We start from the raw sequence: 21163 nt of genomic DNA, 5'->3' as shown, positions 1-21163 counted from the left end.
TCCCATCCCATCCCATCCCATCCCATCCCATTTCCCATCCCATCCGCCATTTCCCATCCCCCATTTCCCATCCCCCATTTCCCATCCCATTTCCCATCCCATCCCACAGAAGAACCACCCTGCTGAGGAAGAGGAGGCTGCAGGGCAGGAGGGGAGGCAGGCAGTGCTGCTCCCTCCCCGTGCAGGGCTGCTCCACGTCCAGAACCTCCTGCCAACAACCACTGCTCATCTTAATTGGCATTTGACTCGATTGGGCACGACCAGCCCCTCGTAGAGCACCTCGGGCCGTGTCTGTGTGTGAGGCTGTCCTGGAAACGCTGCTCTATCCTATTAGTGACCCTCTGCTGCAACAGAGCAGCGGCACATTCATTGGGAGCCCGATTCCCCGGGCACGGCAGCAGCACCGGCCTGATCCAGGAGCATCCCGGGGCTGCAGGCTGGGCTGGGCTGGGCTGGGCTGGGCTGGGCTGGGCTGGGCTGGGCTGGCTGTCCCCCAGGGGTGCTGCTGTCCTTCCCCAGGGGTGCTGCTGTCCTTCCCCAGGGGTGCTGCTGTCCCCAGGAGTGCTGCTGACCCCAGGGGTGCTGGTATTCTCCCCCAGGGCTGCTGCTGTCCTCCCCAAGGGGTGCTGCTGTCCCCCAGGGGTGCTGCTGTCCTCCCCCACGGGTGCTGCTGTCCCCCCCAAGGGGTGCTGCTGTCCCCAGGGGTGCTGCTGTCCTTCTCCATGGGTGCTGCTGTCCCCCAGGGGTGCTGCTGTCCCCAGGGGTGCTGCTGTCCTTCCCCAGGGGTGCTGCTGTCCTTCCCAAGGGGTGCTGTCCTCCCCCAGGGGTGCTGCTGTCCTTCCCCAGGGGTGCTGCTGTCCCCCAGGGGTGCTGCTGACCCCAAGCTGGGCGCCCTGCTCGCAGCACAGCTCGGTGGGAGTTGCTAAACACTCCCAGCACTCGCTGTTCTCCCCCATCACCTTCCCCAGCCCCGTCTTCCTCGGGTGCTTGGAGTGCATTTCCATATCCGAGTGGCCACGGGTGCTGGGAATACATTTCCATATCCGAGTGGCCACGGAATGTTCCCTGTGATGCTATGATGCTATTGTCTCCCGGGGGGGGCGGGGAAAATTGCAAAGCACTTGGCGTTTAACACCCACATATGGTTAACACCACGGGCTGTGTGCTGATAAAGAGGGGGTAATTAAAGTTTATTTTTTTTTTTATAGACTAATCTCCCAAGCATGTATTTATGAGCCTGATTTAGAAACAGCATATTACTGAGAACACAGGATATTTGTGTTGCTCATAAATCCATACGTGGTCTGAACACACCTTTTCCCTTTTTATTTTTTTTTTTTCCTTTCTTTCTCTTCTCCCCCCTCAATTTAGGCAGTACTGCCAGTATTAAGAAGAATTGAGCCCAGAGTTTTGTTGGGTTTTTCCCCCCCTCCTTGTCTTTTGGGCGGGCAAAGGCAAGTGTACAAAGCAGTGAGTAATTAAATACACGAGGAAATGATATTTCAAAGGAGACACGGTGCGTTTGGAGGGGCTGTTTGCTGAGTGTTTACACCAGTGCCTTTGAATTTATCTTCATCTTGCAGCAGGTGCAAAATCTTCAGGGGGATGTGGTGCTTTGCAAGCTGTTTCTGAGCAGGGACTCGCATCCTCACCAGGATAATTTGCACTGGGGTTTGAGGGGAGACAAAGAAATCCTGAGTGGGGAAGGTGGTGGTGGCCAGAGTCCTTCTGAGCGGGTGCTGGACGCTCCTCTTGTTTTCCAGTCTATTGAAGCCACCCTTGGATCACTAGCAGGGAGCATGTCAGCCAGGATTCTGCCCTGAAACGGAGCACCTTGCCTTTCCTTTCTGCTTCTCTCTCCCTGGCTTTTGTGGGCTGTGGGGAGAAGTTACTTCTCTCTAGACAGAAGTAATTTATTCCTATTTTTCATCCTGGTGGTGTGCCCTGCCCACTGCTTGGGTTCAGACTCCCTGGGAATCCTCATGGTCCACGTTTTCCCTTCAAAACTGCCTGAGTGAGCGCTTGGAAATCCACTCACTTTGTTGCAACCTCTCAGAACACTACAGAAACATCTTTGAGTAAAGCTATAGAGAGATCATCTTAATGTATGAAGCGTTTATTAGGGGAGAGAGATCTGGGGAGTGAGTTTGGTCTCAGCCATGTCTGGTTACCATCTTCCTCCTGGGATTTTTGGACCCCACAAGACCCTAACCAGGACTTCTGTTGGGTGCTGGGGCTCTCAACCATCCATAAAGGTCTTGTGTTCTCCACCCAGCTTCCTCCTCTTGGTAAAGGACATTGATACCAGATTGTTTGATGCACCTGGAGTTGCAAATCTGCTCTTCAAACACTTCCCTGAAAGGCTGGAGATGACAAGGAGAGGAGGGAAAGCCCAGGCTTAGCCAGGTCAGCCTCTCATTTATGGCACTGGGTTTGTTTGGAGCTGCCTGAGCTACTGAGCTGGGTTTGGATCTCCTCGCTGGGCTGAAGAAGGAAGGGATCAGTTTGTCTCACCTCTGGAGCAGGGTGAAGCCCTGGAGAACCTGCTGAGGTGGGTTTGGTTAGCAGGGCCTTGCTGAAAATACATTTGCTTGTGGTTTTAAAGGTTTGGAGTGAAGCTGATTATCTCCAGAGAGATGTTTAAATGCAGCACAGCAGTGCTGGAGCATCAGTGGTCTGCAGAGCAGGGAAAGAGATGGAAAACAAAAGCCCAGTCCCTCTCTTTAAATGCTTTTCCAGCAGTCTCCCTTGAAACCTGGCAGCTAACCGGTCGTGAACAATAAAGAGCTGAGCTGGAAACCCAATTTCTGCTCAAGCAGAAGCCCCCTTGTTTTGGTTCAGTTGGTCGAAACCAAACATCAGGCACTTCCAGAGGTCAGTGATTAGCAGTGATGGAAATGGGAGAGTGCAGGAGGGAAGGGACTTACAGAAGACTTGGAGCAATTGTCCCTTTCCTTGAGCAGCCAAGCTCAAACTCATGGAATGTAAAAGGATTTTTGCTGTCTCAAGCCCCTGTGCTGCTCTCCTGTGAGTCACAGGGACAGAAGAAGCCACACGGACTGATGGGGCTGTGAAATCCTAATTCCTCCAGCTCCTCTCTGGCTGCAGTTTGGTGAAAGCTGCCATCATACCTGGGATTTGGGCTCTTTGTGAAAAGGGGATAATACTTGTCTCACTCATAAGGGATTTATGATTTAATGTTTGCAAAGCACTTTAAGACCCTGGATTGAAAGGTGATTTATAAGGGTGAAATCCAGCGTTGTCTGGTCCATTGTATATTTGATTTCGTCCACTTATCCTCATGGGGACTTCTTTTCCTTGCCTTTTTTTTTCCCTTTCCCTCCCCCTCTTTTTTCTCTTTTGCATTCACGTCATAACTTCAAGCCAAGCAGGGGTTGTGGCAGGCACAGTGTGCCCAGCAAGAGGAGGATTTTGCCTCCCATGGAAGTGCTAACTTATGCTGATGATATGAATAAAGATTGGAAAAGAAAAAAAGAGGATTGCAAGGTGAGGGGCACAGGGGATTGGTGATAAAGCTGTGAAATAGGAGTGGGATGGCTGTTTAGATGATCCATGCATAAGGAAAGGAGAAGATGCTTCATAAATAATCCATTTACTTGCTCCTGTTGTTCTCAGTGATGAGGGTATTTTCCAGCAGATCAGCCACTTCTGTCCTACAAATCCTGGTTGGAGCATCCCCCGTGCAGGCTCCAGCCTGGGGGTGCTGTGGTGGGGCTGGGTGCCCTGCTGGAAAGGAGAGGTTGTGCTGAGCATGAGGTCCCTGGCCTGGCACCAGCACCTCCAGCAGCAGCTTTAGGCAAATCACAGAGGATGAAAGTGCTGACTTGGATCCGTTTCCAATTCAGTTTTCAAACTGATGCTTTTTAAATCTCACTTTGCTGATGGGGTGATGAGGGCTGGAGTGCAAGTGGGGAGAGGCTGCTTCCCAAAATCAAGAGGTGTCCTCACCTGAATCCTGGGCAGGGCTGTGGTCTCCTCTGCCAGCAGCTGGGTCATCTCAGCCTGCACCAGAATGGGCTGTGCAGCCTCTGGGTTCATTCCTGAGCTGTGCCCTCTCCTTGCCATGGACACGCTCTCCCAGCGGTGCATCCCAAGCCCTGGAGAAGGAACCTTGTGGGCTGTTCATTGTTATCTTGGGGCAGAGCGGGGTGCTGGCACAAGGTGTGGGGTGAGGGGGCCATGGGGGATGCAGTGCAGTCAGCAGCAGCGGGGCAGCCCCCAGGTCCAGGGGGATCAGTGGTGCCTCAAGGATGCAGGCTCCAAGCACTCCTTGCTTGGGCAGTGGAGACCTGTTGGTGGTCTGGGACAGTTCTTTGTCATCTCCATCAGTAGAAGGGGTCTCATTTGGACACCTGACATTCCCAGTCTGCATCCAATAAGAGCAGCTGAATCTCCTGAGGCAGCCAGGTCTCTCTGTGTTGCACAGCTTCCCCACATTCCCCATGAAACTTGGGGATTCTGTCCCACCCAGCTGCTGCTGGTGGTGATTCAGCCTTCCTAACGCTGTCCTGCCCCACGAGGGTTTCACAGTGGGTTGCTAAGCCAACAAATATTGACAAAAAGTGATGGTGGTTTCAGCAGGGGAGCACGGCAAGGTGTGATGAGTGACTCCAGGGAGGAGAAATTCCCAGGGAGAGGGTCTATACAGGGCTTTGAGCAGGGTTTTCTGAGAGGCCAAATGAAGCCCTTTCGCTATAGGACACGTGAAGGCACAATGTGAGCCGCTGCTATTGAAAAGGTGAAAAAGAGGAAGTTTATTTTCTGCCTCCAGCATTTATACTTTTCCAAAGGTGACAGTGGATTGGAGGGTGAATGTGCCACCTCTCCAATGACATTGGACAAACCACCAGTACATCAAGTTTCTCCGTTTTTATGGAGGAATGCAAAACAATAGATTGTTTACAGAAAGTTGTGTGAGAAAGCTCTCTACAAGAATGTAAACTCAGAAGGCTTTAGAAAATCTTAAGAATCAGGGCGACAAAGCCCTGTGCCAAACAACGTGTGATGGGAGCCCTGGCGTGTGCAGAGACTCCTGCTGAGCTCCCATCCTTGTTCTCCGTGCCTGCCTTCCCCGTGCTGGTGCTCCCCTGCCTGTGCTGAGAAACCCTGGGTGCAGCTTTCCCTTCTGGCCGCCCACCCACCCCTGTGTGTGCCTTGCAGGTTCCACGAAGAGCCCTGTGAACAAGACGGCGCTGACGCTGATCGCGGTCAGCTCCTGCGTGCTGGCCGTGGTCTGCGGCTCCCAGCTCTCCTGCCCGCTGACCGTCAAGGTGACGCTCCACGTCCCCGAGCACTTCATCGCCGATGGTAAGACCCTCCTGCTGCCCCTCTGCGTGTTTGGGATGTGGAGATCCCTCTCTTTAGGAATGCCCCAGCTGTGTTTGACTGCAGGGAGCTCCCTTTCCACAAGCGCATCTGCGGGCCTGAGGCAAAAATCTCAGTCGTGTCAATTAATATTATTGTTGTTAGCAATGGTGCTAATTGTGTCTGATGGATATTTCTGTTCTCCTCCAAACTTGGTGAGCAGCCCTGGGAGCTGCACAGGCAGGCAGCAGCAGAGCTGCTCGTCCTGCAGCAGCTGAGCTGCTCATCCCAGCCCTTGCAGCAGTATTGAGGGAAATTGCTGGGGTTTGAGCAAAGGCAGAGATGCTTTGATAAATTAGACAAGTGCTGCTGTCACTATTTATTGCTTTCTCCAACTGGGCTCCTTGCATTTGTTGTGTTTCACTGACCTTTTCTTTATAATGTGCAGTGAGCGTCGAGTGCAAGTTTTCAGTAACATGAGGGCAAATTTCATTTTCTTCCAGCAGACAGGACCCATTATTCAGTCGGTTCCAATTCCTCAGCTCCTGCACTCATCTCACTGCTTGGGGCATGCAGAGGGGCCACTTCCTCTCCGCCAGAAACATGCAGCCAGTGCATCACCAGCTGCTGGAGTGTCCTGGTGCAGCCAGCTCTGGGACAGCCCCTGCTTTGGGAGCTTTGGAGTGGAGGGCAGCTCTTGGGGGATTCATATTTTGGGGAGGGGGAGATGGTTAAAGACACACAGTGGCATAAGAGCTGCAGGGACCGGTGGAGAGGGGCTGCAGTCATCACCCCATGGCAGAATGGGAGTCACCAGTGTGTTTGAAGTGGGATTAGCCCTCCTAAGGGTGGTCTCTGGGTAGCTGGGAGAGCCCAGTGGTCACAGCTTGGCCCTTGTAGGAAAGAGGAGAAGAGCATTTACTTTGTGTTCACACATTGGAGGAACTGAACACCAGTGCAGTTGGAGACATGAAGATAACATCAAGGTGTGGATATCACATCCCTGGAAGTGCTCAAGGCCAGTTTGGATGGAGCTCTGAGCAACCTGGTCTAGTGGAAGGTGTTTCTGCTCATGACAGGGGGTTGGAACAAGAGGTTGCTTAAGGTCCTTTCCAAGCAAAACCATTCTGTGATTTAAGAATTTGAAGGATTTGCCTACACTTTGACATGTTTCTAAAAAGTTTTAATGATTGTCCAAGCCACACATGAATATTTGAAATCTTCACAGATGGTTCCAAGTAGCTAGAGAACAGAAACTCCTGCATTTGGGGCATGAGGTTGCTCCAGTGGTAACTCGTGTCCCCTTGGGATGGGCACTGGCCAGTTCAGCACTTGGACTGGGAGCTCACACTGGTTCTGGTACTTGCTGAAGGTCAGCCAGGAAGGCAGGGATGGAGACAGGACCTCAGCATCCTGTTCCCAGCTTGTGGTTCTGGCCCAGGAAAGAGAGTGTGTCCTGCAAAAGAAAATAAACAAAATGCAATGAGACTCCATAGAATGCAAGTGGAAAGCTGAACCTGTGCTTGTCACCAGGAAAGAGGTGGCAATGGAAATTACGCAAATACAGGGAACACTCGAATGAAAATGACAATGAAATACCAATAAAGCAGATTAATATCCTTGAAACTGGGGGAAATAGGATGATCTCCAGTCCCGACTTAATGACTTTTCCGAAGAGAAAGTGGCAAGAGGACTGGTAACAACGGTTTGGAGAAGAATTAAAATGAGCTTGGTAATGAAACTGTAAAATATAATTACAAACTGCGAAAACTTTTAAAATATTTTTTATGAGAAGCAGTCAAATTCTTCACATAGAAGCAGCCAAGACATTTTGCAGTGGCTATCACTTTCCCTGAAATCTCAGCATTTTATGCGATGACAGTCTCTTGCCTGGGAAGAGAAAAAGCTCTTGAAGTTGTCCCTTCTTTCTGAATAACAACAAATCCCAAGACGCCACCCAACTGGCAGCAAAATATTACAAAGCATTTAAAGACATCGCAGAACTGAGCTGGGTTGGGAAATTTCAATGATACCCAGGAAAAGTGTGGCTGGATGTGTTTGCCAAGGCTCCACACCTGCAGTTTGGTGCTGATGAAGAGCGGACCTGCTCCTCCCTGGAGATCTCCCGTGGGGGATTAAATCTGCTTTTTACAGGCTGCTGAAGGGGCTTGGCATCAGCATCCCTGTGGCATGGAGGTGACAACAGAGCTGATGTATTTGGCCTGGCAGAGTCTGGGAGCTTTGATCAGTCTTGAAGCAGCTTCTGGTGTGGCACCCGGCAGTGGCACCGTGTCTCGCGAGTGTCGCCGCGCGCTGAAATCGTCTGGTCCCCGAAGCTGTTCCCTTTGGTGCTGCACAGGATGATAAGGCAGGCTCTGCGAGGAGGCAGCGATGGTGCATTCATGGGAGATGTTCCCATCTGAGGGAGCGCTGCCCTCCCATTCCCTTTTGAAATGTGGAATTTCAATAGGCACCGGGAGCCAAGGAAAATGTGAAAGCGGAGCTGCTACCGGCACCTCTGCAGGAGAAGCCAAACAAAGGCAGAGGCTGAAAGAAACCACTCTCCTAGACGATGAGAACTCGCCTTTGAAGGAAACTTTAAATAGATGCCAGCCAGTTCTGGCGTGCCAGCAGCCAGAGCCAAGAAAAGAAAGAGGGGGGAAGCCTCCCCAAGTGTCTCCAGCTTTGGAGAAGAGCAGCTTTCCCTGCTGCAGCAAGAATGGCGTTAGAGAAAGCAGCTCCAGAGCCCGCTGGAGTGGCAGGGTGGGAAAGGGGAGGGGAAGGACTGGGACCAGAAGCCAACTGGCAGCCAGACTGGGAGGATATATTCCAAGCAGCAGTTCTATAATAACCAGCCTGTCTCTAGTGCCTTTATTTCTCCCTCGGTTTGTTTTCTTCCTTTTGTTCATTTGATGGGGTGCCCTGCCTCGCTCCCCGCTGAGCAGTTACTGCCTGGTTTGCACAGCTGCTGTGCCTTCACTTCGTGCAGCAGCTGGACCAAGGAGAGCCTGGCAGGGAGGGCTGGGACCTCCTGCTGCCCAGAAACGAGTTGGTGCCTCTAAATCCTCCCTGCAACACAGTGCTTGGAGCATCCTCTGCTCCCTTCTGCTGCTCCAGGGTTTGTGTTTCGAGGCAGCCCCTGCCCGTGCTGAGCAGGAGGAATTGTTCTGGTTTCAGAGGTGGCTCAGATTTATGGAAAGAACCGTAGTGGCTTTTATGAGGATATGGAAATGTAAGGCATTATTTAGAGGACCCTTTAGCTGTGTCAAAGAGGGGAAGAAAGGAAGGAGAGTCCCTCCATCTGAGTAATAAAACCTCTTATGAATATGGGAGCCACTCAGCTCTACATTCAATAGTTGTTTTTTGGTTTTGGTTTTTTTTTTTCTTGTAAGTAATAATTCAAAAAAGTAGAGCTGGAGCAATGGGAATGGCATGCAGGGAAGGCAGGGTGGAGAAAGATACTCTGGAGGGCTCAGCCTGGAGTACGTCCTTGCTGCACAACAGTGTGAAATATAGTATCAATTAAAGCTTCCCATTTTTACAGCCTGTGAGAGGTTATATACGGTGTGGGTGGATGTTTGTACTTTAGTGTGAGAGGTGGGAGAGATCCTCCAGTGGTGCAGGGGGAAGCAAGAGCTGTGTTTAGCAAGGAGTTTGTAGGGCTTTGTTTTATAAGTGGAAATAAAGCAAAGGGCATAAAGCAGGTTTTTGTCAAAGACACCTCGGGCATTTACAGCCTTCTTCCCTCCTCCTCTGAGATGTGTGCCAGGGAAGGTGTGGTGATCCCTCTGCACCTGGCTGGGCTGTGGGATGATGTAGAGTGGTGCACAGAGCGTGGTGTGGGCAGGCAGGGTCCTCATTTGGGATCAGAACCCTGTGTGGGCAGGCAGGGTCCTCATTTTGGGATCAGAGCTCTGTGGGCAGGCAGGATCCTGCTGTGGGATCAGAGATTGGTGGGGCAGGCAGGATCCTGCTGTGGGATCAGAGCTCTGGGCAGGCAGGATCCTATTGTGGGATCAGAGCTCTGTGGGCAGGCAGAGTCCTGCTGTGGGATCAGAGCTCTGTGGGCAGGCAGGATCCTGCTGTGGGATCAGAGCTCTGTGGGCAGTGTCCCCACCCTGACAAGCTGCCCGTGTGTTGGCTCTGTCCCTCCTGCAAGCGTGGATGAACTCTCCCAGGATGAACACTGCCCTGAGAGCAAACCCAGCTCCCCCCTTGCACGACCAAGAGGCCAGCACAAGTGGAATTGCTACCCGAGACCGTGCTTTGGGTTGGAGAATCTGACAAGATGGCAGAGGTGGAGGGAGCTTCTTTTTGTTTGTTCTGCTAATCTCTGTGCATCTGCGTCTGCCTGCCTGAAGGATGCCGTGCTGTCCTTGCCACGCAGCTGATCAGTAATTGTTTCATCTGCAGATTATTTCCTACCTTCCCCCACCACTGTTTCCTCCAAGATGCTGCTGAATTGGATGCTGCTATTAGCAGCCTGTGTTAATTTTCCCTGAAGACTGCTCTGCAGACTGCAATTGTTGGGACTCACAACAACTTCTCATTTTGGTTTTAATTAAATGTGTTGCTTTAAATTGTTTGTTTTTGACATTTCCTCCTCAATCTTCTGCAACTCTTGGAGGTCACCAAGCATTACCTCATGCCCTCAGGGCGCTCAGGATGTGCTGCACAGAGATGAGCCACGGGAGGTGGGGGACTGGCTGCGTCCCCATCCCCTTTGGCAGCAAGGAGAAGCTGGAGACACTCTTTTGATTTACAGGTGAAGCTCCCCAGGTTTGTACCAGAAGGATGGAGAAAGAGATCTGGTCTCAAAAGCTATCTCAGGTCAGACTGGATGGAGCTCTGAGCAATCAGGGTGTCCCTGCCCATGGGAGAGGGATGGAACAAGATGATCTTTAAGGTCCCTTCCAACCCAAAGCATTCTGTGATGTTGTGATCTTTTCAGAAATATTCTGAAACTGGGGTCTCCCATGTTCACCAGCTGTTCCAAGATCCATAAATCCCTTCTGAAATCAGCAGAAGGAATTAAAATCATTTAAAATCATATTTTTTTCTTGTGCTGTTTTCTCCTCCCAGGGTTTTTGCTCTGTGGAGACCTGGGTCAGGGCTTTGACAGAAGCAACACTTCCTTGCAAACTCAGTGTCACGTCTGGCTGCTGCAGGCCCCGTGTGTTTCATGTAAGGTGGCCGTGTTTGGGGGCAGCTTTACAAATTGCATTTTATTTCATCAGCTCATAATCACCGGGGTCACCTCCGTGCCTGTGTTACAGCTCACTCCTGCTCCTGTGTCTGCTTGCCTGGCAAGAAAATGTGAGCAAACGGCTGCAGTGTTACCAGACATGAACTCTAAATATTAACATCAATTTATGAACTGTATCAGTGTGGATCAAAGGGATTCCAAGACGGTTTTACAGCAGGAACGCTCTTTGCATGAAGAACTAATAAGATTCTGGAGGCTGAAGTACATCATGTTTTTATCGTGGCTTTGACAGCCTTGTGAACATGCCCAGCTGCTGCCTGGATCCCCAGCCCTGTGCCTGCCAGAGGCATTCCCGGCTCCTGGGGCAGCTCCATTTCCAAGGGAAGCCAAATGCTTCTTCCTTCTCCTTCGCAGGGTTCGCTGGAGCAAAGCCAGCAGGATTGGCACTGGGTTGGCATTGGCTTTTGGATGGTGTCAGCCGGAGCTGCTTCAGAGCTGGGACGTGTTGTGTCCTGAGAGAGGCAGGAGGTGCCACCCCAGTGGGGAGGGGGCATCTCCTGGCACCTGCTGAGCTGTGCCAACACCATCTACCCTCTGATTTGGGAGGGATGGTGTGGGAATCCAGAGCTTCCCTCTGGCTGCCCTGGCAGGTCTGGGACCCTGGCAGGGGTCAGGAACCCCCCTGGACAGAGCCCCCAGAGACACTGGCTGTGATCTCTGCCCATGGAAAAGAGTTTTCAATCTTACAGGATGAATTACCAGCTCTGAGTATTTGATATGAGTAATAATTAAGTGTGACACGGGTGCAAAAGTAAAATTTTAGGTTTCTAGATTAGGGGTTCAGAGGGGACAAGATGGAGGAAATTGGGTGTGTCTTGTCCTTTTTCTCCTTCTTCATGCCCTCCATGTTTCACTGTAGTGTTGGCATTTTTCTGTTGGTTCAGGCTGGGGACACACTGTTCAAGGTAGGTGACAGATATTGGCACGTTATTGTAAATCCAGCACAGGTAGTTTGTGGTATTTAATGTTTGTACCATCCCACTGAGGGCAGAGCCCCACACGCTGCCCTGCAGGACAGAGCTGCGGCAGGGCAGCAGAACATGTTAGAGATAAACAGAATAAACAACCTTGAAACCAGCACAGACCAATTATGGCTTCTGCTTTGGCAGGGGGGCAGAAAAACAGACTTTCTACAATCTCAGAATCACCAATACCCACAGATTCTGACAGGATGGCACGTCTTTGGCCAGCTAACCTGCTCCCCCTCCCACAGATGAAGATGCAAACTTGACTTCTGCGTTCATACAACAAGCTTATCACAGCTCCTGTGTGCTTTGTGATGTGATTAGATTTAGGCTGGATTTCCTGAACCCTTTTCTGATATCTGGAGAGCATCTCTGTTAGAGAGCCCCGAGCTGCAGCATGGGAGTTGGGAGGTGCAGAGCATTAAGGAGAAGGTTTTTTTTCAGCAGTCTCATTTCTGTCTCGGTCACTGCTGGCCCAGATGACTTCTGAGGACAGAGATGTGTCTTACCAACACCTCCACAATTACATTGTCTAAAGCTGCCATGGGAGATCTCACTGCAGCATGAGCTTGACCACAAGGCAGGGTGGGCAGATTTCTTCTTGCTTAAGTTTAGGAGAAGTTGGCTGAGCCATCACCTGCCTTATAAATACATTTATTGTTTGTCAGGAGCTCAGCCCTGGAGAAATCAAGACTGACTGACAAGAAAACCCAAAGAAAGAGTCTGTCAGAATAATCAAGGAAGTGCAATTCAACAGTTAAATTGTAACCCTGCTCCTCCCACAGGAAAGGTGGTGCCAGTTTGAGCTGTAATTGCACACAGACATGCAGTGCTAATTGACTTCTGCTTTGCCAGGGTGGGAAAGCTCTGGCAGGATTGGTGGTGTTTTGAGGGATGGGGGTCTCCAGGTTTGATCATCATTGGGTTGGGCAGGTGAGAGCCCATGGGTGCAGTTCATGTGCTGAAAATACAGCCTGGAGTCAAGCACTGTGAGATACAAACTGTGAATGCTTCAGCTGAGGGAGGACTGAATGAAAGAGGTGTCTATAGACTTGTGCTGTTTTCTAATCTTTCTATCATAACTTTCTGTTTAAGAATTTCACCTTGTTCAAAGACAGAAATAATTAAAAAGGAGAAAAAAAAAAAAAGAGTAAAGAGGGTTGGCTTGGATTTTAACCTGGTATGATGCTGTCCCTGGATTCAAAATAGACTATAGAACTTAGAGTTTGACTTAAAACTATTTAAATTATTCCCAAATCACCTGATTTTGCACTGGGCTGGAGTGGGATGGTGAAGCTGAGCACTCTGTTAGTCTGTGGGTGCAGTCCTGCCCCAAGACCCATTTCCTTGCTTAAGTCAGTGCATGTGTGTCCCAGGCACCTAAAGTCTGTCCTGCTCTTTGGCATTTTTTGGGAGAAATTTGAGAAGCAGAAGTTTTCATGCCCTGGGCTCAGGACAGGAGAAGGAGAGCTGATCAAGGGGAAGAGCTGATAGGGGAGGAGTTTTCTCTTTGGGCAAAGTTCTTTCAAGTTTAACAAGGGGAAAAAAGGGTCTCTAAAGAAATCAAATAGGGTTATTCTTTGTACCTATAGAATGAAGCCAGAGGGATCATCTTTCCTCTAGTGTTTATAAAAACTATCTGTAACAGGATTAGAACTGTATGATGGCATAGGGAGGCTGGATACATTAATAGCAACCTATAGTATGACCTCCCATTGCTTCCCAACACAAAATACTAATTTTAGATGAAAAGGAGTTTTGTTGGCTAAGAAACAGTGAATGGAGCAAAGATGACAAAAAAGCAGAGGGAGAAAGAAATAGATGTTCTTCAAAAAAAATTAAATTTTGATCTTTTGCCTTGAAAAGAAAGAGAAAGGAAAAGCCAAACCCTTTTGGCTGCCTTTTGGATGCTTTGTTCTTTTCCCTTGTTAGATATCTCTTCTGAGCTGTTTTATCCTGTTGTGTTCTTGAAAATGATTTTTGAAATGTCAAAACTTCAAGCCTCTTTTGTCAGGGCTTAAGCAATTCCACTGAACTTTGAAGGAGACCACAGCATGAGAGACATGAACTTCTGACGCTGCCTTAACTCATCCAGCTTTGATCAGTGCTGGGGAAGCAATGGGGGGAGTGGAAAACACACACAACACAGAAACCCAGACAAATCAATCCCCTGAGGGGCTGCTGGACCTTGTGGAGCTGGGAGGGAGTTGTAGCTGTGTCCTGGTGTTCTCCACGCTGCTCCATGGCATCGGCTGGCTCACAAAGCCAGCAGCATTTGAGGGACATGTCCTGGTGTGGGGCTCCTGGGAAGTGGTGCTGGTGCAGAGATGTCATTTTGTTTCTGTGTTCATGTCCTGGCTTGTAAGATAAGCATGTATTCTATTTGCCATCTGTTGGAGGTTGGGCAGTTTTCTTATCTCTCCCAAGAACAATGTCTCCCTCTGGGGAGAATCTTCTGTTAATGGGCCATTAATGACTCCCTGCATGACTGGGAAAGTTCCATCATCCCATGGTGAGATGCTCCACCCAGAGGGAGGAGCCAAGCAGCCCTACCTGCATAAAATCAGCATTTTTTGGGACACTGGGCAGTCCATTCGCTGAATTCCCAGAGAAGCAGTTTTTTTCTCTGCTGGATTCCCCGAGAAAGACCAGGCCCATCTACTCCATCACCAGACCTTCAGAGAAAACTCCACCCTTCTCCAGATCCCCGCTCCAGCAGCATTTCATCTGCCACTCCAGGAGGAGCAGCCACCATTTCACTGGACTATTACCAACACCCTGACTCCTCAGGGTGTCAGGTTTCTGACTCTGACAAGTAGTTTTGTTTGTACTAGTTACATTTTTAAATTATTATTATTTTTATTTAGTTTTTTACCTAGTAAAGAACTGTTATTCCCATTCCCATGTCTTTGCCTGAGAGCCTTTTTTAAAAAATTGTGGTAATTTGGAGGGAGGGGGTTTACCTTTTCCATTTCACAGGAGGCTTTAGCCTTCCTTCACAGACTCCTGTCTTTTCAAACCAAGACAGTTCAGTTGGTTGGTTGATGGTTGCTTTACCCTGATACCTAAACATCTCCATTCAAAGGAGATTTCAGCAAGGTTTTGAGTGAGAAGCTGGAAATTTGTGTCCAGGAGGACACCTGGCAGGTTGGCAGCAGGGACAGCAGGGTGGACAGTCCATCCAGGTGTCTTCAGAGTGTCTGTGCTGGGCCCTGCTCTGGGGACTGCAGCTGAAGGGGTGCTTCAAACAGGGTGTGGGGGTGATTTAGTAGGGTCTGAAGTCCTTAAGGAAGGTTTTAGGAGGCTGGTCTGTAGTGGGTTCTACCCCCATCAAGTTCCTCATCACTCCCCTTCCCTCCCTCCAGAGACTGCAGTTGTGGAAAACAAATCCAGCTGATGTTCCCTGCAAGCTGGAGGTGTTTGAAACAGCTCTTGCTTGGAAAATGTTTGTTCTTGGTAGTTTTTAAAAGGATTTGTTCCTCAACCTGCCCTTTCTGAGCTTTTCAAGGTGGTTTTGATATGTACATGATGGCGACTTTTGAAAACTGTTTTCTATGTAGGGATTCTTTGAAAGTGAAGAGAAATATTTTGTGAAAAGGCTTTGAAATCATCAGAATTTTAGCTTTCAAAATATTTGTAGAATGCCTTTTTCTGTTATTTATTTCACAGGCAAGCTATAAAGGGATGGAGGTTGGGCTGTTTGTTTGTTTGTTTTTGGTGGGAGCGAAGGTGATGAGGGTGTCTGTGAATGTCTCTCAAAATCTTACCACACACTCAGCTTCAGAGATGTGAGAAGTTTTCTTGCTGGAAGTTGTCCCCTCCCTCCTCTGAGGAAGGAAAGGGAGGAAAAGAAAGGGAAGGAATGGGGGAAGGAAGGAAAAAAGGAGGAAGGAAAGTAAAACCTTTAATTTCCCTGGGTTTGGGTTTTCTCAGATTAAGGTAGAAAAACCTCCATTTTACACTGAGCCTGAATTCAGGAATTTTGGATTGAAATGTTTTCACTGCTGCTTTTCAAACAAACAAACCCCCTGAAAAACCTGATAATGAGGATGATTTCTCAATCAGACTTGCTAAAATCAAAATAAGTAATTAATCTTCAAAATACCTGGAGTCAGGGAAGGGGCTGGAGTGCAAGTCTGAGGAGGAGCAGCTGAGGGAGCTGGAGAAAAGGAGGCTTGGGGGGAATTTTTCACTCTCTACAACTCCCTGACAAGGAGGGTGGAACCAGGTGGGGTTTGGCCTCTTCTCCAGTGGAATGTTTAGATTGGATAGAAAGGAGAATTTCTCCAGACAAAAGGTTTGTCCAGCCCTGGCACAGCTGCCCAGGGCAGTGCTGGAGTCCCCATTCCTGGAGGGATTTAAAGTGTGTGGATGTGGCACTTGGGGGCATGGTCTGGCTGCCCTGGCAGTGCCAGGGGAAGATTTGGGATTTGATGATCTGAGAGGTCTTTCCCACCTGAATGATTCCATGCTGGGGAGCTCCAGGGGTCACCCCTCCATCACCCACCTGACCATGGAGCAGGTACAGCAGGTCCTGGGCCACGATCCCCTTCCAGCTCCAGCCACCTCCATCTCTCTGTGTACAAATGATGTGTCTGGTTGGTGTCGGGTTTGCTTCTGTTACTTCCAAGCTGTATTTTAACCAGAAGTGGGGTTCATTAAGTAGGGATTTAATCAAGAGCTGCTGGTTTTGCTCCTCAGTCCTTGGGTGCAGAGGGAGTTGTCTGTAGCTGAGTCTCAAAACAACTGTACGTGCTTCCCAAGCCTTGCTCTTTATTAGGGAGCTGAGGAAATCAGGAGGAAAACAAAATTGATAGGTTGCTACTTAGACACCTACATGTAAATAGTAAACACTCCCAAAGGGTGTATTTCTGATTGGGAAAAGAAACCAGTAATTGTTGTTATTGGTATGTAAGGCTATCTTTAAAAATTCATTGAAAAGAATAATTAGAGATAAAACCACGTGGCTCTAAGAAACTTCTCTGTGCTCAATGTTTCTCTGCTTTCCAGTGGTGCTGGGGGGCTTACCCAGTGATTTACTGCTGCCTTGTGTCTGATTGAGATGTATCCTGCGGCCTTGGCAGGGCAGCTCCTGCCTTGCTGTGTCTCCGGAGCTGCTGGATTTCGATGTCTAATTCTCATTTGCTTGAGCAGTGAGCAGCTTGGCAGCCTCCGCTGGCTCTGAGTGCAGAGATGCACCTGTGAATATGTTTATGGTATATAAACACTCTGAGTGTCAAAGAGCTGAGTTTATGGGAAATTAGGGCTTGGATTTGGAGGGTGCTGAGATCTTGGGATACCTGAAAATGAGGTCACTCACTGGGATGCTTGACTCGAGGCTCTGCTTGTTTTATCCTTTGCATGGCTAATGTGGCACAGGATGAGGGTGAGGAGGGCTCCCTCTTGCTAAGCATCAGGGATCCTCTTCAAAAGGAGATCCAGAGTTTGTATTCAGGCAGGTTCATGTGGGGTGGCTGCTGCTGCAGGCTTGTTGTCCTGCTTTCTTAATCTCGTGGCTTTCATCAAAGTAAGTTGGTGCTTCAAAGAATGGTGTCCTAGTCCTTTACTAAGGGTCATATGCCTTACAGTTTCATGACAACAGGCCCTGGATCTGTAGATTTGCTACCCCTGGGTAATCTCTGAGAAGGATTTCAATCTTCAGACAGCAGTTGCAAATTTTGTCCTCAGACTTAGTGGAAAGGTGGCTGTGGGCTCCTGTGCTACCTGGTAGTTCCCCTTTCCAACTCCTCCTTGCAGGTTTCTTCTCTCTTTTTAGAGGCTTTTACCATGGTAAGTTTTGCAAAACACCACTTAATGGCAGAGGTTTTTTGGCTCCTCTCTGATCTGTGCAGCACTGTTATGGAGGCAGTCTTATAATCAATGTAATTGAAGATCAGAGTTAATGAGGACCTCTGTGCCTGCAAAATCCACCAAGCGATGCTGGGCCTCAGATGTTAGATAAGGAAATGATTGGGCTGAACTGAAAATCTATTTGGCTAATTAGATGATGCATATTCCCAGATGCCAGTGGGGAAAAATACATTTCGCAAAATAAGGAAGCATAAGATTTTATAAGAAAATATTTTTGGCAGGAATTCACTCCTTACTCACAGGAGGGAGAGGGTGGGGGGGGGTGTCTGGTGTGAGACAACTCATACAAGAAGTTGTGTGTTGGGCCAGTCCACTCACCTTCAACAGAAGGTGAACAGGCCCTGCTGCTGCTGCCCATCTGTGCCCTGAGCTCCAGGTGCCTCCTGGACCACTCCTCCCTGAGCTGAGGCAGTGATGCTCTGATTACAGACCAGAATAATTACACTGGTCCTCATTTCTGCAGAGACCTGGGAATCAAATCCCAGCAGTGTAAGGGTAGGGAAGTGTCTGGGCAGAGGAGCTAGTGGGCCATTTGCTGGAGCACATTCCTCTGGAGAGGAATGGTCAAATGAAGTTCTTTGGGACCAGCTGGCAGTGAACTCATTATTATTTTACAGATATTGTCATCACAGCAGCTCCTGAAGAATGCAGTGCTCTGATATTGGGCCAAAATGCACATTTGGGATTTTTATTTCGGATTTCCATTCTCACCTAACACACTTTTTTCCCACTCCCCCCAGGCAGCAGCTTCGTTGTGAGTGAGGGGAGCTACTTGGACATCTCTGACTGGCTGAACCCAGCCAAGCTGTCCCTCTACTATCAGATCAATGCCACGTCCCCCTGGGTGAGAGACCTCTGTGGGCAGAGGACCACTGACGCCTGTGAGCAGCTGTGTGACCAAGACACAGGTAAGGGCAGCTGGGGGAGAGTGAAAACCTTGGAAAGCTCGGAGATGTGGGGGAGAAGGTCTGTCACTGGGTATTTTGATGCCCTCTTGGCTCACCTCTGCTATAGCCTGGTGGTAGGCATGGGGGACGGAGAGGTGCTGGCAGGGTCACATCAGCAAAGTGTGAAGCAGATGGGCACAAGATGGGGATTTGAAACGGTGGATCTACCAGTTCTCTGCTGTGACAGCTGCAGGCACGTGGAGTTTGTCTCCTTCTAGGGTGAGTTGTTCTGCTGTCCCATCTGGAAAACCTTCTCATGAATTTACCCCATCTCCATCCCTTTTCTTTTCTGGCTGTTCTCGCTGCAGATCACCACAATTCCCATTAGTGCCTGCTCCTGCCTGGTGGTTACCTAGCTTGGGTTTGTCCTCCAGCCCTTCCTGGTGGAGTTGTGAACTCTGCCACCCTCCCTCATCTCTAGATGAGTGTTCTGCTGAGCGTGTTCTGCTGGTGTGCAGCCCTGCTGGGGCTCAGGGGTGGGGCTGGGCAAAGGACAAGTGTCACCTTGCCTCCTGTCTTTATTGGATGACACATGGGAGTCCTGGAGTCTGCAGCGAGCCAAGAACACAGAGCACAGCAAGCACAGGGTGACAGCACCTTGCAAGGAAGGTGGCTTGGGGACTGTGCTGGAGTTTTGTGCTGTGGCTCGCCAGCCCTGGGTTGGATGCCTTCTTGGTGGTGTGGAAACAAGTGTCCCTGGTGGTCCTGGCTTGCTGAGTGTCTGAAGAGCACCCAAACCCTGTCTCCTTGCAGAGAGGTGCCATCCCAGCTTAGTCCCAGCTCTCCATGTGAGCTGCTTCCCCCTCACCTCGTGTGTACGAGACTCATGGCTGCAGGTGAGGATGGGTATAAAGGCTGGCTCACTGTGGAGAAGGCCTTTCCTAAGCCTCCCAAAGCCCCTGACTGTCATTAATACATGGATTAGAACAAGAAATCCCTAGGAGTCATGAACACCTCATGGGGTGCTGGGGGTGACCCTGTTCTCACCCCTCCTCGCTCAGTTGAGATGCAAATACTGAACTTGGTCTTACAAACTCGTTTTCCTGGTCAAGACAATCTTCTCTTCTTGGTATTCCTGTTCCTCAAGGCTTGTCTGCACGGAGGCACTGGCAGGCATGGCTGCAGCAGAATGGTGACACTGGGTGAATTCCCTGTGTAGACAGCCCTGGGCATCACCTAAAGCCCCGAGGAGGGCTGGGAGGTGCCAACAGCCACTCTGACAGATGCAGATGGTGCAGGACGAGGCTCTTCTCATCCAGATGTCACAAAGCAGAAGGATTTTTGTTTCAGGCATTGGCAAAACGCAGCCACCTCAGTGGGAGAGGGGAGATGCCTTCAGCTGTCCCCTGGTTCAGAGGAGGAGAGAAACAGCTCTGCCTCCAACAGAAGCCATGGGGACACTGTATGGAGCCAGACCACGATTCCCCTGTTGGAAGGGCCCTGTGGCTCCCCCTGCCAGCCCCATCCTTGGCAGCGAGCAGGGCTGGCTGATCCTGGTGTGCCTCGGTTGTGAGGAGTGCTGCTCTCCTGTGCCAGCCCAGCTGCTGCTCCTGCTGCCACCCCAGCTCCCAGAGCAGCTTGTCCCTCTTGCTGGATGCCCCACGCCTGAGCAGGATGTGTCAGATCTTGTTTGCAGGGCAGGGAGAGATGCTCATTATCCCGGGAGTTGTGCTGGAGCTGAACCTCGGCAGCTGCTCTGCGTTCCCAGCCCTGCTGCCCATGGTCCCTGCCTGCCCACGGTGAGAGCAGAGCAGCCTGCATCTCAGCCTTCACTTCCCTCTCCTGAAATCTGGCCATGGGCTTCTTCTCCCTCTCTCCAACCTGGGAGTGTGCACATGAATCAACCAGAATTTTTCTTCTGTTTCTACTGGTTGGATCTGCGTGGATCAAGCAGGACTGGCTGGTGGGGCTGCTGACCTTCACAGCCCAAATCTAAAACTCCCTGAAGAAGTCCAGACTTCACCAGAACTGAAATTAGGCCTTTGGAAGTACCTGTTCGACGCTGTACCCCAGGATATAACCCTGTGCACCACATCTGTTCATCACCATTGACCAGCCTTTAACTGGTGGCAAGTTTCCCCAGCAGGCTGAGGCAGACTGTAACCCCATGATACACTGCATGTACTTTCAGATTTATTTTTATTAATGTCATTCTATTTTTAAGGGTGATTTATTTTTATCACCATGAGAGAGGAAGGCCTGTGGTTTTATGGCAGCACATAAATCCTGTCTGGATTTCAACCTTTTCGGGTCAGGGATTTTATCCTCTCCGTGAGCATCCCAAGTGATGGGTGCCAGGGATTCCCCTGTCCTCTGCCTCCTCAGGCTGGACAGAGCATCCATGAGAATGATGGACTGAAGTTTGTCCTCTCTGGAGGTTAAAAACCTTCAAAGTTGCCCCTGTGAAGAGCAGCAGAGCCAGCATTGAAGTTCTCCAGCACATTTATGGCTAATCTGACTTTAGCAATATCCTTGGAGCCTCTCCATGGCAGTGTGGATCCAGCCTTGGGTGTAGACACAGCTCTGTGGGCAGGACCTATCCTTGGTGGCCGTGCCAAGGGCTCCTGGCACACCTTTGGACAGAGAGCCGCAGGTCACACGTGCTCTCTCTGGTGGCACTCGAGCTCTTGCCACTCCCAGCACACTCTTTGGGTCGGAGTGTGGGATTGGATTTGTCTGCACACTGTATTGGCTTGTGACTCTGGACACCCAGCACTGCATCAGCGTGGAGAATAACTCCCAGTGAAAACAGAGGTTCTGGAGCACTAGGAAATGCCAAAATCCACTTT

At 50.0% G+C, this 21163-nt stretch overlaps 1 protein-coding gene across 1 annotated transcript in view; it reads left to right on the top strand.

Annotated features, from left to right (window-relative positions):
* The window catches only part of ASTN2 (astrotactin 2), a 336891-nt gene that overhangs the window by 121880 nt on the left and 193848 nt on the right, over positions 1-21163 (top strand). The window contains exons 6-7 of the mRNA XM_030286868.4: positions 5182-5328; positions 18168-18335. Of these exons, the coding sequence (XP_030142728.2) occupies positions 5182-5328; positions 18168-18335 (315 nt within the window). The remainder of the gene's footprint in view (positions 1-5181; positions 5329-18167; positions 18336-21163) is intronic.

The sequence above is a fragment of the Taeniopygia guttata genome, chromosome 17 (assembly GCF_048771995.1).
Source record: "Taeniopygia guttata chromosome 17, bTaeGut7.mat, whole genome shotgun sequence".
NCBI lineage: Eukaryota > Metazoa > Chordata > Aves > Passeriformes > Estrildidae > Taeniopygia > Taeniopygia guttata.
This window is presented reverse-complemented; position numbering and strand designations above follow the sequence as displayed.